Source organism: Zootermopsis nevadensis, unplaced genomic scaffold (assembly GCF_977971745.1).
Source record: "Zootermopsis nevadensis isolate Lab colony 2312 unplaced genomic scaffold, Znev_1.0 Znev_ptg000011l, whole genome shotgun sequence".
NCBI classification, from domain to species: domain Eukaryota; kingdom Metazoa; phylum Arthropoda; class Insecta; order Blattodea; family Termopsidae; genus Zootermopsis; species Zootermopsis nevadensis.
The window spans coordinates 13,778,968-13,795,269 of record NW_028259143.1 but is presented as its reverse complement, the minus strand read 5'-3'; the positions used below and the strand labels follow the sequence as shown (position 1 = coordinate 13,795,269).

At 37.9% G+C, this 16,302-nt stretch overlaps 1 protein-coding gene across 1 annotated transcript; it reads left to right on the top strand.

The window, feature by feature from the left end:
- Positions 1 to 11,102: 11,102 nt before the first annotated feature.
- Positions 11,103 to 13,533, top strand: LOC147874120 (ubiquitin-like). The gene is made up of 2 exons (XM_087347416.1): positions 11,103 to 11,822; positions 12,980 to 13,533. The coding sequence occupies exons 1-2, from the start codon at positions 11,817 to 11,819 to the stop codon at positions 13,238 to 13,240; spliced, it is 267 nt and encodes an 88-aa protein (XP_087203542.1). The 5' UTR covers positions 11,103 to 11,816; the 3' UTR covers positions 13,241 to 13,533.
- Positions 13,534 to 16,302: the final 2,769 nt, after the last annotated feature.

The following is a 16,302-nucleotide window of genomic DNA, read 5'->3' as shown; positions in this document are numbered from 1 at the left end:
GCACTACTGTGGAAGCAGAGTGGGAAAATATTAAAAAGAGCTGTGATAGAAACTGCAGAATAAATAGTGGATGAGAAGAAATATGAAAGGAACCAAGACTGGTTTGATGAAGAGTGTAAAAAAGCCATTGACGAAAAGAATAAATGCAGATTAAATATGTTTCAAAAAGAAACAAGAAAGAAGTATGAATTGTATAAGGAAAGCAGAAGGAAAACGTTTAAAATATGTAGGAGAAAGAAAAGACAAATGATGGAAAATAAGATAAAGAAAATTGAAGAAATGAACGAAAATAGTGAAGACAGAATCTTTTATCAGTGTATAAATAGAATGAAAAAGGGAGCTATTTAAAAATAGAGGAAGAGTTTTAAAAGAAAGAATGCATAAGTTGATAAAAAGAATCTGGGAGGAGGAGCAAATGCCTGATGATTGGAGGGTAGGACTTGTCTACCAAATTTTTAAAAAGAGTGATAAAGCCATATGTTCAAACTACAGAGGTATAACTCTCTTAAATATTGCATATAAGATCTTATCTATAATACTATTATTCAAAAGAATTAATATATACGCAGAAGAAGTTCTGGGTGAATATCAATGTGGTTTTCGTCCCAATAGGAGCACAACAGATCAGATCTTTGTTGTAAGACAGACTTTAGAAAAATGTTACGAATATAAAACAGATCTACATATGCTCTTTGTAGATTTTCAAGGAGCATTTGATAGCATAAATCGTAAACAAATATACGCAGCTCTAGAATCTTCTGGAGTACCAAATAAATTAATAAAATTAGTTAAAATGACACTTAATAAATCACAAGCAAAAGTGGTAGTGGAAAACCAGCTTACCAGATCCATAACAGTATCATCCGGAGTGAGACGAAGGGATTCACTTTCAACTGTGCTTTTTAATTTAGTTCTCCATAAAACAATAAAACGTATAGAAGTGAAAGGTACTATTGTTCATAAGTCTAAACAAGTATATGGATATGCAGATGATATTGCCTTAATTGGAAGAAATTTGACAGCTCTTAAGGAATTATATGGAGAACTACAGGAAGAATAATTGATTATGGGGTTAGGTATAAAAATCAAATATATGAAAATGTCGCCTGCTCAAATTAACAGACCGCTACAGAACCCATCAATAGAAGACCATAATTTTAAGGCCGTTAGAGAATTTGCTTACCTAGGAGTTACTATAAACAACGAAAATAAAATAGATAACGAAGTAGCAAGAAGACTAATGGCTGGAAAAAGTGCCTACTTCTCTTACATCCAACTGTTTAAATCAAACATCTTATCTAAAACAACTAAAGTAAAATTATATAAAACACTTGTATGACCAGTAGTTGCATGTGGGTCAGAAACTTGGACCGTAAGAGTAGCAAATGAGAATTCCTTGCGCGTGTTTGAAAGGAAGATCATCAGGAGGATTTATGGTCCGATATACTCTCAAGGGAACTGGAGAATAAGAACTAACAGGGAAATTGACTTAATTATAGGGCATGAAGACATTGTGAACTTTATCAAGTCAATGAGAATAAGATGGTTGGGGCATGTTGAGCGAATGAGTAATGACAGGATGCCAAAGATGATTTTAAATGCCAAAATGGAAGGTGACAGAAAAAGAGGGCGCCAAAGGAAAAGATGGATAAATGATGTAGAGCAAGACCTTAGGAAGTTATGGATACGTAATTGGAGGTCAAGAGCTGGGGATCGTCAACAATGGAGAGCTGTTGTAAGGGAAGCCAAGGTCCATCCAGGACTGTAGAGCTGGAGATCATCATCATTTCTTTAAACCTGGCTATCGCAATATGGCCTCGCACCAATGCGGGAAAACGTGAACTGAACCAGAACCCGCCCATTTTCACTACCACGAACACTCAAAATTTAGCACGGCCAACAGGAATGTGTTTTACATAATATGCCAAGCTGTCTTAAGATGGCAGGTAAAGTGTTCTAACAAGAAACATCTATAAACTCAGGTTGTAAGTACTGAATACATTTCGTGTAAATGTGGAACTAAAATTTTAGCGAGTACATATATTCAAAATGTTACCACATAAATGTGGCCTCCTGAAGAAAATCTTGTAGCTGAATTATTTAAGTCTAATTATACAGGTTACTTTTTTGAAGTAGAGTCTACTCCTTTACTTCAGAAAATCCTCTTTTGGTTATTTTCTCTCACCAGTTACGTGTCATAATATTTAAGTCTTGAATAATTATATACGGTGCAGAACTTACTCAATCATAAGAATAATAAAATTATTTCTTTATTTTTACAATCGAACTCGCACATATTATAATTTACTACAGAATATGTTAGCATTTCAGATGGAAACTAATTATGCATCATAACTTTTCTTTTAAATACACTGAAAAAATTTTTAAACTACAGTTCTATTTGTGCATGAAATGTAATGAAACTGATTACTGGCATTCATGTATTTTTGGAATAAGCATTTCAAATTTTATAAATTCTTCTCATATCGACATTGCACGGTAGTAGAACCTTTGCTGGGAAAAAGGAGGGAATATCTAGAACACAAACCTGATTAGTATAAACAGCAAAAACAAAAAATACTGGATATTAACATTATGAAAGACTACCAACCTACTTGAAATGCTACTGGGAACGACCCGTTCTTCAAGTGCATGAGCACTATTAGTCCCAACTTTTCGTTGGCTTGATCCAAGGACATTTCGTAGGACTCCTTGGACGAGGGATCGGCCCGTCGCAAGGCCTCTACCTGTACACAGGGCAGAACAACACAGAAAAACGCGGACGGACATCCATGGCTTGAGTGGGATTCGAACCCACGGTCCCAGGGACCAAACGGCACAAGGAACGCCTCAGAGCGCGCAGCCACTGCGGACCCCAAATTGAAAATGCTATTGATGAGTTAAAACAAATTTCCTTGAACTGAGCACACTCTGGCAGAATTCTTCAAAGGAGATAAGACATTACATTCTGAGATTCACAAACTTATTCACTAAATATTTCCATTTATTTTTTTGACGTAAAGGAAGGGTCATTCGGCAAAAACGTTTAACGAAAAAAGGAAACGAAAAAGTAGAACACTTTTTTACCGAATGACCCTTCCTTATAGACGTATTTACGTCAAAAATTTTCACAGTTCCCTAAAACGCTTTGATTATGTCGATATATGAACGGATGTAAAGAGTGAGAATATTTTTCAGAATATATACCCCACTTCTTAACACCCATATATTTTATTAAGATTCTAGGCTACTAAACGCGTTTCTTCTTCTTTTTCCGGTTTAACAATGTTTATACATTTTCCGGTACCCTTTTACGGGTTCCAAACTTTTTTTTTAGTTTGCTTGATCTATGGACATTCGATAGGACTCATGGGACGAGTGATCGGCCCGTCGCAAGGCCTCTACCTGTACACGGGACAGCACAACACAGAAAAATATCCATGGTTTGAGTGGGATTCGAACCCACGGTCCCCGCGACCAAGCGGCACAAGACCCACGCCTCAGACCGCGCGGCCACTGCGGACCCCACTAAACACGTTTCATTCCTTTAAAATTGCAAAATGCCAATTGTTTACTGGAACATTGTTTTACTAGCAATCATGCGTCGCCATCGGTGGACTAGTGGTTAGCGTGCTCGCCACTGGACCCAGGGTTTGCGGTTTCAATCCCGGCTGAGGTTGATGAAATTTTAAGGATGTCAAAATCCGTAGCCGGTGGTCCCCGAGCGTGATACGAGATGTTTCGTAAGCAAAATTCAGCGGCCATTTCTCACTCAAGTCACTCTAATTCACTGCTTAACTAATAGATGGCTCTGGCAGTCAATATGCTCCACTTAGTAGTTACAGGAACTATCTTTCTATCTATCAATGATGCCATGAACAAACAGAACTCAGTCTAATATTACTTGAAATTGTGTTAGAAAGATGAAAACATGTATGTGTTCCTTTGCGGTTCCTTTAACACCGAAACTACAGTCACCATGCATAGCGCACAGCTCGTGGAGCCATTTATTACAGTCCACACGCACAATCCAGTCACAAATCTGCTTTGTTGTTGTATAGGGTTCTTCACATTCGGTGCACATATCATTTTTGCTTTCTGATTCCGGCTCAGGTTTTCTTGATTTATTTTATAAACACGTTTCCTTGGTTTTCCCCTAGTATCCGGCGTTTCTTCTTTAATGAACTTCAGACGTTTTTTGGGAAACAATCCTCTGATTTTAAAACAGTAGCTGACTCCTTCAGCTTCGAATCCTTCCTCTGAGGAATTGCAGGTATTGGAGAAATCTTCGGAAGGATTTTACGTGGTGTGTTTACGTTTTCATTCGCTTCGTGGCTTTCTAGCTCCGCGTGCTCGCCTGAAGTCAAAGGCGTATGGGGGGAGTCTGTTTCGGGCTGAAGTTGCCCGGCTTCAATATTAATATGTCTTTCACACATGGAAAATGCGTGTTCCGGGATAGTGGATGTGTTCCTGTGGCTTTAAGCCCTTATACGCCGTTACCAGTGGTTTTGAGCTTCCCCAAGTTTTAGCAAGAAGTTGTCCAAATTGCAGTCTGCTTATTTTTCGCTGTCCGTTTTACGTCTTCCAAGTCCAAGCAGCTCTGAATGTAAGGCAACTTCATGGTAACGAATTAGACAGACGGACGTGACCTCCAATTCTTTTTCGCAGTTCCTACACAGTTAACACAGAGAGAGGTGCAGGGCAACTCAACCTCTATAATGTGGGGCATCTCACCCAAAGTGTCAGGTGGGAAGCCTCAGTTGATATCACGTGACCTGCCACGAAAATGGTAAACTGTGAGGAAGCAACATGTAACTTATTCCCTCCGCAAGAAACACGTAACAACAGTTATTACTTCACTTGCCTCCGCTTTCACTAACTATGACTCCACGAACGGAAATTTTTCACCCTCGGCAATGGCAGGTGACAAATATAAGTCTGTATTCTGCTTGAAATACGCAAAAGGAAAATCGCACAATACTTCCTCCAGACAACAGCAACAATCTGAATGAATAAAATGGGCCTCGTGAAAAAACGCCACGTTCGAACGCTGTATGGAACACAGAATTCATTACCACGAATGAAATAAGGCAGTGAATTCAGATGATTTATGTCTAGTAAATATAATTTTACGCTTTACTTTTACAATTGCATACAGACCTGTCCCTCTGATCCAGTAACGAACTCAGCCAACATTTCTTCATTAAATCTGGCGTGAACAGAGTGCACTGCAACCTTTTTAAGGAGTAATTAGATCTGTGTCAGCCAAGCGGAATTCGGCATACTAATTCACATAGAATTCAGAATTTTCATTATTAAAATTGTCAAAAAAAAACTTATTCTTGAACGAACTGTGGGTTCATATAAGACACAAAATACAACTATAAAATTAAGTTGTGACTTTTCAAAATGGCTCTTTTCTGGGTCCTTGCACCGTGTAGTAAGGCAGAGGTTTGCCATCATGGAGATGACAGAGGCAGCATGCACCTCTGAAACGTCGGTAAACTACCAAAAACAGACGACCAAGCTAGATCATCTATCAAGACAACCTATCTAGATCATTTCCTTTATTGAGAACGTGCCCTCAAGCGAGGCAATGTTTATGCTAAATACGTCCAAAGATTTACGTACGTCATTTGCAGCGATGACCTGGCTGAAGGACTATGTTATAGCCAACTGCTCACACTAAAATTCTCTAATTTGTCCCGCCGGCACACGTAAACCAACAGTGTCCATAATGGAATGGCAAATTATTTTGCTTTTAAAGACATTAACAAGAAATAACGTATCGAGATGTCGTCGTCTGCAATAGAGAGTTCTCAGAATTAACGTAGATAAAATCAATTCATATTCGTTTGGGGTATCAAACTGAAAAAAATCGACGATTATATTAATATACCGATAAATTGCCTGAATGCCCTCTTTTTTCGGTGGATTTTCTTGAAATGAGTTTTACTGAAATGTTCAAAATGCGTAGGTTATTTATTACTAGCAGAGTGCCCACAATGTCAGTGCAGGTTCATTAGACAAATTCTTGGATTTATTATCGGTGTTTATTTCCCGAAAGCTTACTCGTGCAATATTTCTCTTGTTGTTTAGACTACTATTTAGGCTATTACATAACTATCATTAGGTCTATTCTTAACTTACTGCATTATTTATTAGCAGCGTAAAATGTTACACTGGTTACAATTATTCAGTTTAATTTAAAAATTGTGAAACACTTTCTTGTATTCTTCCGCCGGTTGAGACGTCCGCTGAGATAAGTTTGGTGTTTTGCTTATAATATTTCTTGGTCATCCAGTTGACGTCCCACCAGTGTATATTTTGTGTGTTTCGTTCTTTGCATTTGTGTTCATATACGAAAATATATACTCACTCTTGTTTTGTGTTCTATGTGGCCTTTTTCTTACTGAACCGATCCACGTAGGTTATATCTAAATATCTATGTAAGACTTGAGGTTCTCACAGCGGTGAATATGAAGATTTCTGTCTTCTGGGTTATTGAATAATAACCCAGAAGACAGAAATCTTCATCTAAATATCTGTTTTCTGGTCCAATATAATAAAAGTGTGTGAGTCTTGTGGAAATGTATGTGAACCAAATAGGAACCTAACAAGCCAGAAAGAAATTTCATCTTCAGTTGCTGGGTTTTAAAAGCAAGAGCGATATGAATCTCTATTGTGACATGGATTAGAACCGGAAAGAGATAAGAATTATGATTTCCATCCCAGTCTCCTTTAAATGAGAGATCTGCCAACTTCAGAGGAAATACACTACCATTGTATACGCCAGAACTGCGAAACATGCGTCCCGCAGGCCGCATGCGGCCCCCGGAAACATTTTCCCTGGCTCAGGAGGTATGGGGTCAATATTCCGGGCCCTAGAAAAATTATTTTTAAAATTAATCAAGTGTAATAAAAGTCGACGTTATTTTTAAATAAGGGCAAATAAAATTGCAATTCTTTCATATGCCTCTTCTCATTGTTTTTAAATTTCCTTATAGAGAAACATTTAATATTATTTATTCACTTTTTACATTTATGATTGAATGTAACAAAATTATAAGTGAGAGTAATTCTGTTTGAATTTTGACGTCAATACGTCTTTACGTAAGAATCATTCGGCATAAACAGCGTAACGAAGATGTGTAAGATCCATACCAACAATGTGTAAATATTGACCGACAATGGTCAGCTTTTATATGACCACTGCGACTACAACAATGTAAGAAAACGTATTCGAATTTCGAACCCGCACCTGCAACAATGTTGGTTGAGCATGCCACAAGGCTCTTTTCTCGTTTCTTATACATGCAGTATAAGTATCCAAATAAACCGTATTCCACTCCATTTCTTTGCTAATTGTTACGTCAGCTGTTTACTCGGAATTGTTGAGTTACATTACTGCCGTCAACAATTCGCTTTCGTTATTGCGGAAAGAACTGAGCTGTGGTTCGCTTGTAGAAGAAGTGCGTCGTAGACTAGATAATTTTGTGCTGTGGTATCTTACAATTGAACAAAATTTGAGGTGAGGGATTCCTGTTTATTATTATTGTTATTATCCCATCTATTCTTATTATTATTATTACTGTTATTATTATTATTATTTGTAATTGTCTGTGGTATCGTGAGAGTTGGTGTGTAATTAAGCATTCACATGCCAGCAACGCCATATGGAAGATCTCGTTGAATCCAGAGGACTTTGCTTCTGTAATGTTGGCTACCGGAGGAATTCTGTAGCCACCTTCGTTCTTAAGGCAGGATAGCAGTTAGTTGTATTTATGGCATGTTATTAGCAACGTCCGATTATCTGATTTTGTTTGTTGTGTCATGAATACTAAACAATTTGAGGTAGAATTGTCATTGAACCGTTTTCTGCAGCACGATTTTATTGCGCTTCAAATTCACGGAGTGTTTCGAATAAGCATTATCAATTCGTATCCTGCCTACACTCATATATGAGCTGTTAGGAACACTCTCCGACGAACTACGAAGTCGCTGGACGCTTATAAACGAAGTTCCAGGTCTGTGCGTTTCACGTTCTGAAAACGTGAAAAATGAGAACGCCAACTATGATCCTGTAACTTTTTCACTTGTAATCGGACCATAATGCGACTTGAAACTAGGCTGTAACCGACTCTAAAGAACGTTTTTATGATGACTGGAGACGTACCACCTTACATTTTGTATGATAATGGAGTCTTTTGTAGAGTTTTATGTTTTTTAAATTTATTTTATCCATGCAAGCACCAACAACATAAGTACAGTAACATTGTTAAAATGGTATGTATAGTAATAGTGTAGGAGATCCAAAAAGACCTAGGCGTCGATGGGTCAGTATTATAAAGAAAAAGTGGTAGTGGAACCACAGTTACGGAGAATTTGACATAAATACGTCTTTACGGAAAGGAAGTTTATATATTGGCTTTATTCTAAATATTTCCTTTATACATGCTTTACAATTGAGATAACTTTGATTAAAACATTGCTTAATCAACTTGAATTAGTTACGCTTAAGATGGGTCTGTGGTAGATGAATGTAATATAAAGTAATGTATTTTAATGTAATGTAACGTTTCCTAGGTAACAACAATGCTGAGTAAACAGATGAGGTTTTCTAAGTAACATAACAATGAAGTTACAGTATTTCGTTTCCCTTTTTTCGTTTCCCTTTTTCATAACACATTTTTGCCGAATGACCGTTCCTTATAGACGTATTTACGTCAAAAAACAGATTTGAGAAAAATAGGGTTGGAGGGTGCGTACTAGATTAATCTGGCTCAAGAGAGGGGTCCTTGGAGGCTCCTATGAAATCAACAGTGAGCACAGATATTACAGGCTGGGAATTTTTTGGGTAACAAAGCATTGGCTTTTCGAGATCTCTGCATAGTATAGTTACTTCATTAGTTGAGACGCAAGACTAGTTACATAACCTAAAAATATCTATACTTTCGTCCTAAAGACGGAGTTTCATTCCTCATGTCGTGTGCTACACATGCAACGATTATACTGGCATAAATCTTTCACCATGAGATTTTTTCTTTCCCTAAGTACAGTTATTGCTGCTGCTGTGCTATATTCTAACACCTTGAGAAATTCAGTAAATTATTCTGCAAAGTGCGGTAAGGTAAGTGTATAAACTTACACCACTGTCCAACGCAAATTTTCATATACGAGGTGCGATCGGAAAGTTTCAAGACTGTGTCAATAGAGGGCGAACCGGATGTAGTACGAGCTTCTGCCGCTAGGGGGTGCGGCCTACATTCATAGTGAATCAGTGTGCCAGCCGGCATCATCGAATTAGCATTTGTTTCTTAGTTACGGGCGTTTTGGTAGTGCATTACACCGACCCTTCTGCGATTTCGGAATGGCGTGTGCATCAAATTTTGCCAAAGACTCGCCAAAACGGCTACGGAAACCTATGAAATGCTGGAGTCCGCAATGGGTCGTGCACAAACTTTTGTGTGGCATTCACGTTTTAAAAATTGCCGAACCTCTGTCGATGATGACGAGCGTTCTGAACGACCATCTTCGAGCACAACGCCCGAAAATGTTACGAAGATTCGGCAGGCCATTCACGAAGATCGACGTCGTACCATCAACGACTTGTGCGACATTGTTGGGATAGGCTAAGGGACCTGTCAGCTGATTCTAAAGGAAGAACTCCACATGCGACGCATCCTGTCTGAGGACCAGAAGCAGAATCGATTTCTCGTTTGTCAGGAGCTCAAAGATCTTGCAAGAACCGACTCCAACTTCCTTTCTAAGCTCCGTGTGACTTCTTCCTCTTCCCAAAGATGAAAATTCAGCTAAAGGGAAGGAGATTTGAGACGATAGAAGAGATTCAGGCAGAATCGCAGATGGTGCTTGACAGGCTGACAAAGAAAGATTTCCAGGGATGCTTCCAGGCTTGGCAGCGGCGCTGGGATCGTTGTGTTCACTCCCAGGGGAACTCCTTCGAGGGTGATGGATGAATTTAATACCTGAGATAATTGTACGGGTTTTTATAGGCGCAGTCTTGAAACCTTTCGATCGCACCTCGTACATTCAAAAATAAGTGCATACAGTCATTACCGGTAAGAGAAACTTTGAATTTACGTAGCCTTGCAAACATGTCATAGAAGTGTACATGTGAAAATGCACCTGTGTTCTCTCCCAATATCTTTGACATTCCTACATCTGTTTTTCATATCACCCTTTGTCCTTATAGTTTATCCTTCAAAGATTTACATACTGATCCGTTCCTCAGGTTTCTGTCCATGATGTTGGACAAGGGTTTACTGTACTTTCATTTGTGATTTTCTACCTTATGACAAGTTGTTGAAGTATTGAATTTTTTTTACAGGATGCAAATCTTTGTGAAGTCTCTCAATGGAAATTCATTTCTTCTTAAAGTGAAACCGTCTGACACCATTCAACATGTGAAAAATATGATTCAGGACAAGGAACAAATTCCTGTTGATAGACAAAGTTTAGTTGGGTGTGGAAAGCTGTTGGAAAATGGTCGTAAAATTTCTGACTACAATATGCAAGAAGGTGAAAGAGGGTTACTATATAAAGCATTTGAATGCATTACATAAGTTTCCACCACTGGATACTGACCAATGAAGAAGTGTAAACAAATTCTGAGAACTTGAAATTTCTGTAAAATTCAACTACTGTGCTGGTGAACATAGGTGGTAAGAGTTGAAGGGCATTGTTAAGTTCACTGAGCAGATAATATTGTTTTCACATGCCCATTTACTCATTTGTTCTTTGCATTCCTTGGGAGAGTTGGTGTTAAAATTCCTGCACGCACATTCAATCATTTGTGCTGTAGTAGTCTGGACCATTGTTGGATTTCGTGGAGGATGATCCACAGAAAGCAAAGAATATGGACACCAGTTCTTGTGTGCAACAAACTACAATATTCAGGAAGACTGCTAATTATTAACAAGCTATAGTGAGTGCGTCATGTGATACAAAATATGTACGTACTTGAGGGCGACACAAATCAGAATGACATTTATGACGAAATTAAGAGCAGATTAAATTCAGAGAATACTTGCTATCATTTAGTCAAGAATCTTCTTTTCTCCCATCTCATATAAAAACACTAAAGATTATTATTCTGCCAATTGTGCTCTGTGGCTGTGAAACTTGGTCTTTCACTTTGAGAGCGGAACATAGATTAAGGGTCTTTGAGAACAGAGTGTTCAGAAGATATTTGGACCTAAAGGGCAGGTAGATATCTTGAAGAAAATTTTGTAATTATGAGCTTCAAGGCCAGTTTTCCTCACATGATATTGTTTAGGCGATTAAATCAAAGAGGATAAGGTGGGCAGAAAATGCGGGAGGGGAATTGCTTTTACCAGGAAATGGTTTTGAGGCCTGAAGGGAAGACCTAGGTGTAGTTGGGAGGATAACTTTAAGATGGACCTTGCAGAGATAGGAATCAACTGAGGGAGCTGGATGCAGCTAGCTCAGGATAGAGTCCAGTGTCAGGCTTTTGTGAACATGATAATGAACCTTCAGTTTCCATTAAGAAAATGGGCTACTCTACGACGAACTTAGTGTGCAATATCCTGCACGAAGAGTGAGTGAGTGAGTGGTGATACAAATTATTGCATTGTTCATTGCGATTTTTTCACTGGGACATCTTCGAAAGAACTAAATCCATAATTCTTGCGATACACGTGACTTTTGTCTGCTACCAGAACTGAGTAAATGTGCATGTGAAAATGAGCCTCTGCAGTTTACCTAGCATCTTCCCACTCTTGCCATCTCTGTCAAGAAGAACAAGCAGAAATATAAAAAACAAGATCTGCTGAGAGATGCAGGTATTTAGACCCCACCACAAGTGAACTAAAGGGCGTGCAGAAATGAGGCTTTCTGTGCAGTGAACCTAATATTCCCCACTCTCACTGCTTGTGTCAAAGTTTGCAGGCATGAATTATTTTAGTACCAGTTTCAAATTTCAGGGAATTTTCTTTACCCCTTTGCATTGCATTTTACATTTCTGAAGAAATTGTATTTCTTCAACTCTGGTACTTGGCTGCTTGTTTCATCTGCATTCCATCATAGACATCAATATTATAGACATCGATTTTCATAAAATTTGCATGACATCATTTTACTTAGAGGCCACCCTATCCACTGGTCCTCTGCTGTATTCACTGGATTTAATCACGTAGCACAGTGCTCATCAACCTTTCTGGAACTCTAGATCCATCCCTCCCCTCACCAACCAATTTGTTATCATGCACCCCTTCACAAACATTGCCATATATTTTGATTACATCTAATTTATACTACTAAAATTTTTATGGAAGATGTAGTTTTTTGTAACGCCTTTCCTATTCGAGCTTGGAAGTAAAAAAGTGATAAAAGGAAGATTAAACTTTGCAGCAATATATCAGAAAATAAAAGAGCAGAATCTGTTTAACTTGCAGACCCCTAAGGTATGCAGGGTTCATGGAGTCCCACTGAGGAACACTGCTTTAGCGACTGATGTCATTATTGTGTTCTTACATTAACATTCTATCTTCTGTTAATGTAATGAATTCAGTATTGCTCTGCATGAAGAAGGCATTCCTGAAAATGGTATTATTAAAATAAAATATGATGCTGTAACAGTTTGTGATGTGACATACATCTTGAATGAATGCATACTAAACGCGCACTAGTGCCGCCCACGTCAACACAGCGCTGGCCGACCACGCAATGCAAGCACGCCCCGACTGTCATAAATTGTAGACCCGGTATTAGTGATCTCACTCCCCCCTTCAAGACAGAATAGGAAATTAAAAGGAAGTTGACCAGACTGGTATAATTATTGTTCTTCCTTTGTTCCAAACGTTCTGCCTTATATTTTTCTGGAATGTTTTGTGATTTGGAGGTCTGTATGATAGCTTTTTGTTTAAGTATCTTTGTGAAAGCATTTATAATCTTTCTTATACTGATAGAATATCACATCTGTTTTTTTATATATATATAGGAAGCACTATCCAATTATCAACGCGTCTACTTAGTTGCAAGAATTGTAGAGCTAAAGACCCTGACAGCGATGACCATCACACTGGATGTAGTGCCATCTGATACCATTGAGAATGTAAAGACAAAGTTCCGGGACATGGAAGGTGTTCCCGCTGACCAGCAGCGACTTACCTTTGCTGGCAAGGAATTGGGGGATGGCCGCACCTTATCAGATTACAACATCCAGAATCAATCAACCCTGCATTTGGTTCTTTGTCTCTGAGGTGGTTTCTGAACAGCCCACCTCAAATTTCAGGGCACCAACGTATAATTTTAATGTGTAGCTGTTAAATAATATGTGTCATTTATGTTTTATTAGCTGCTTGACAGAATTTGCTTTCAGTAATAATTTAGTTTCTCTTAATGAACAGAAGATTTGCAGTAGTTAATTTAATAAAAAATAATACACTTAATAAATATCTTAATCTGTAAATATGTGGTTTGTTATTGTTAATCTTATATAAATACGTTTTTTCTCTGTTGTAATAAAGGTTGTAAACATTCTCGTAATCATGTTGTTAATAAATCTTAACAATCAAACTAAGTACTTGACATTTTATTTTAATATTTGCGTTAAATATACAGGTACTCCATAGACTAAAAACAACACAGTACATTTAATTACTTCATGGTGGGAATGGTGGTCTAGAATGTCTAATCTGTAACATACCCAAAACAATTTGAACAAGACATAACCTTGAATATGGCTGTCTTCTGGATTATTACGCTGTGTACTCTGTTAGAAGTTTACCGATGTTTCAGTGGTCCTCACTGTCTCCATCATGAGGGAAATGAGTGATGATGAGGCAGCAAGGACCTCTGAAATGTTGGTAAACTTCTATATGACTACATGCTGCTACATTCTGGAAGACAGGCAATTTCAGACTTACTGCTGTGAAAACCTCAAATCCTACTAAGAGATAACTTTGTTTCAGCCTATTGTGAACTGGCATCACATGTTTAGCTATATGAACTCCAGACTCATGCCCATAAATTTTAACCATACATGTTTGTTTCATATTCTGAATCGAACTTAAAAAGTTGACAGTGGAACCACGGTTCCGGAGAATCGGACGTAAATACGCCTCTTTAATGTAATGTAATGAAGTGTAATGTAATAATTATTATATAAGAAAAGTAAATGTGATATTCTAAAACGTTTTTACCAGCACAAAATTATCTAGTCTACGACGCACTTCTTCTACACGCGATTCACAGCTCAGCTCTTTCCGCAATAACGAAAGCAGATTGTTGACGGCAGTAATATAACTCAACAATGCCGAGTAAACAGGTGACGCAACAATTAGTTTCTTATGTAATACAACAATGCACGCAGGAATTCATATAAAAGCTGACCATTGTTGTCGGTCCATATTTACACATTGTTGATATGCATCTTTCACATCTTCATTAAACATCTTCGCTACGCCTTTTTCCTTTCAGATTTTTCGTCAAAATTTTTTGACAATAATTTATCAAATATCCCATGCTCCGACCATCTCATTCTTTTCGATTACTGATCGAAAATAACAGAGTTTTTTCCCGAAACGTCGGTTTACTACGGTTACCAGTTAACGCTGCTGATTTCCCGAGAAGATTTTATTGATTGCATTCGCCGCGGAAGTCTCAAATCCTATATCAAAAAACAGAGCTGTTTGCTGAAAAGTACAAATTATGTAGCTTGTCGTCGTGTATTTCTTTCTTAAATTTTCCTGCCACATCTTCACTCTTAATTATTCTCCTTAGCTCTCTGCTCTCCAAAACCATCAGTCTACGTTCCTCCTGCGAAGTTCTAAACCAATGTAAAAATGATGAATGACATGCAATCCGAAAATCATGGTCAGTCTGTCGAAAAATTTGAGCTCCAAGATCTTGGCCGCTTGATGTCACTGCCAGCACGGCGCTGGGTGCTGAAGGGTGGGGGAGAGAAACAGTTGCGAGCGTCACGGCGCCAGGCGAGCGCAGTGGATTGAGTGTTGCCTACCAGGGCAGGGGTAGTACTGAGACAAGCAACAGCTCTAGCCGGGGAAACTGTGCAAAAAATGAAAAGAAAAAAATCACACGGAAGGAAAGTCATTCAGTTTCCATTTGCAAACATCACATTATAATTGCCTTTATATTGAAATTTGCCGCTTCAAAGACGACGCAGTCAGTGGTTAAGATAACCACATTATTTTATTTAAAATGCAAGATATTAATGTGATGGTTAATTGAAACTTGATAGAAAGGAACCTATCCAGTGATTGGAACGAAACAAGATTTGGTTACACACATAAACTAATTTTTATTACATTAGTATCATGTCTAAAGCTGTGAATATTTAATGCTTTATATATATATATATAACTATTTTTAATAGGGACTCGCAGGAAAGTGAATGATTTGTGTCAGTGGTTAATTAATCACTGTTATCAGTCAATTATTTTAACACTTGTTATATGTGTACGCTTGAATCTTCAGTCTATGGCAGTCGACTGAAAGGAACGACACAGGAGTGAAGATTTATATGTCTTTTAATTTTAGCATTCAAATGCCAAATTAAGCCCCATTCTAACTGAACGCTTAAATCACTGTCAGTGAAAAGATAACAAGTAAATATATCTTCAACAAGTTTACGAAATAAGTTACAAGTCATAAATAACTTTTCGTACAAAGTTTCGATTATATTATTTTCATATCCAGATACAAATAAATGTAATAAAAGTGATATTAACGTAAAACTGAGACTCTCAGTTCAAACAACAACTTGAACTTGACGGTTAATTACGCGTGTTTGTGTGAAGTGACTGAGAAAATACAGGATTCTTTTATAAAAAACAGCGACACATCCTACATCAAGATTCTGCTCTTTGCAAAGGTGAGCCCTACGTTCTTCTGTTATCTACAATCATGGAGTTCTGGGGGTGGCCTTGTGGTAAGAGGTTAAAGTCTGTGAACATCACTTTTTAGTGTAAAAAATAAGCAGTTGACATGACATATATTTTCAGCATTGTCCATCGTTTTAAGAGCGAAAGTCGTGACCGAGTAGTCAGCGCATCTGATTCATACTACGGAGGTCTCGGGTTAAAATCTCGACTAGGAGATGCAATCCACACTGAAATTTTTCGTGATTTTTGTCAGTTCCACCAGGAAAATGCCAGATAGTAACTCAAATAAGGAAACGGCCGCTTCTTTCCACATCCTATCATTTGGCGCTAAATAGTCTGAGCTACTACCAGCGTCGCCAAATAAATAACTAATATATATTAAGTTTTTAAGACAACGGATAAGAATACATACTACTGA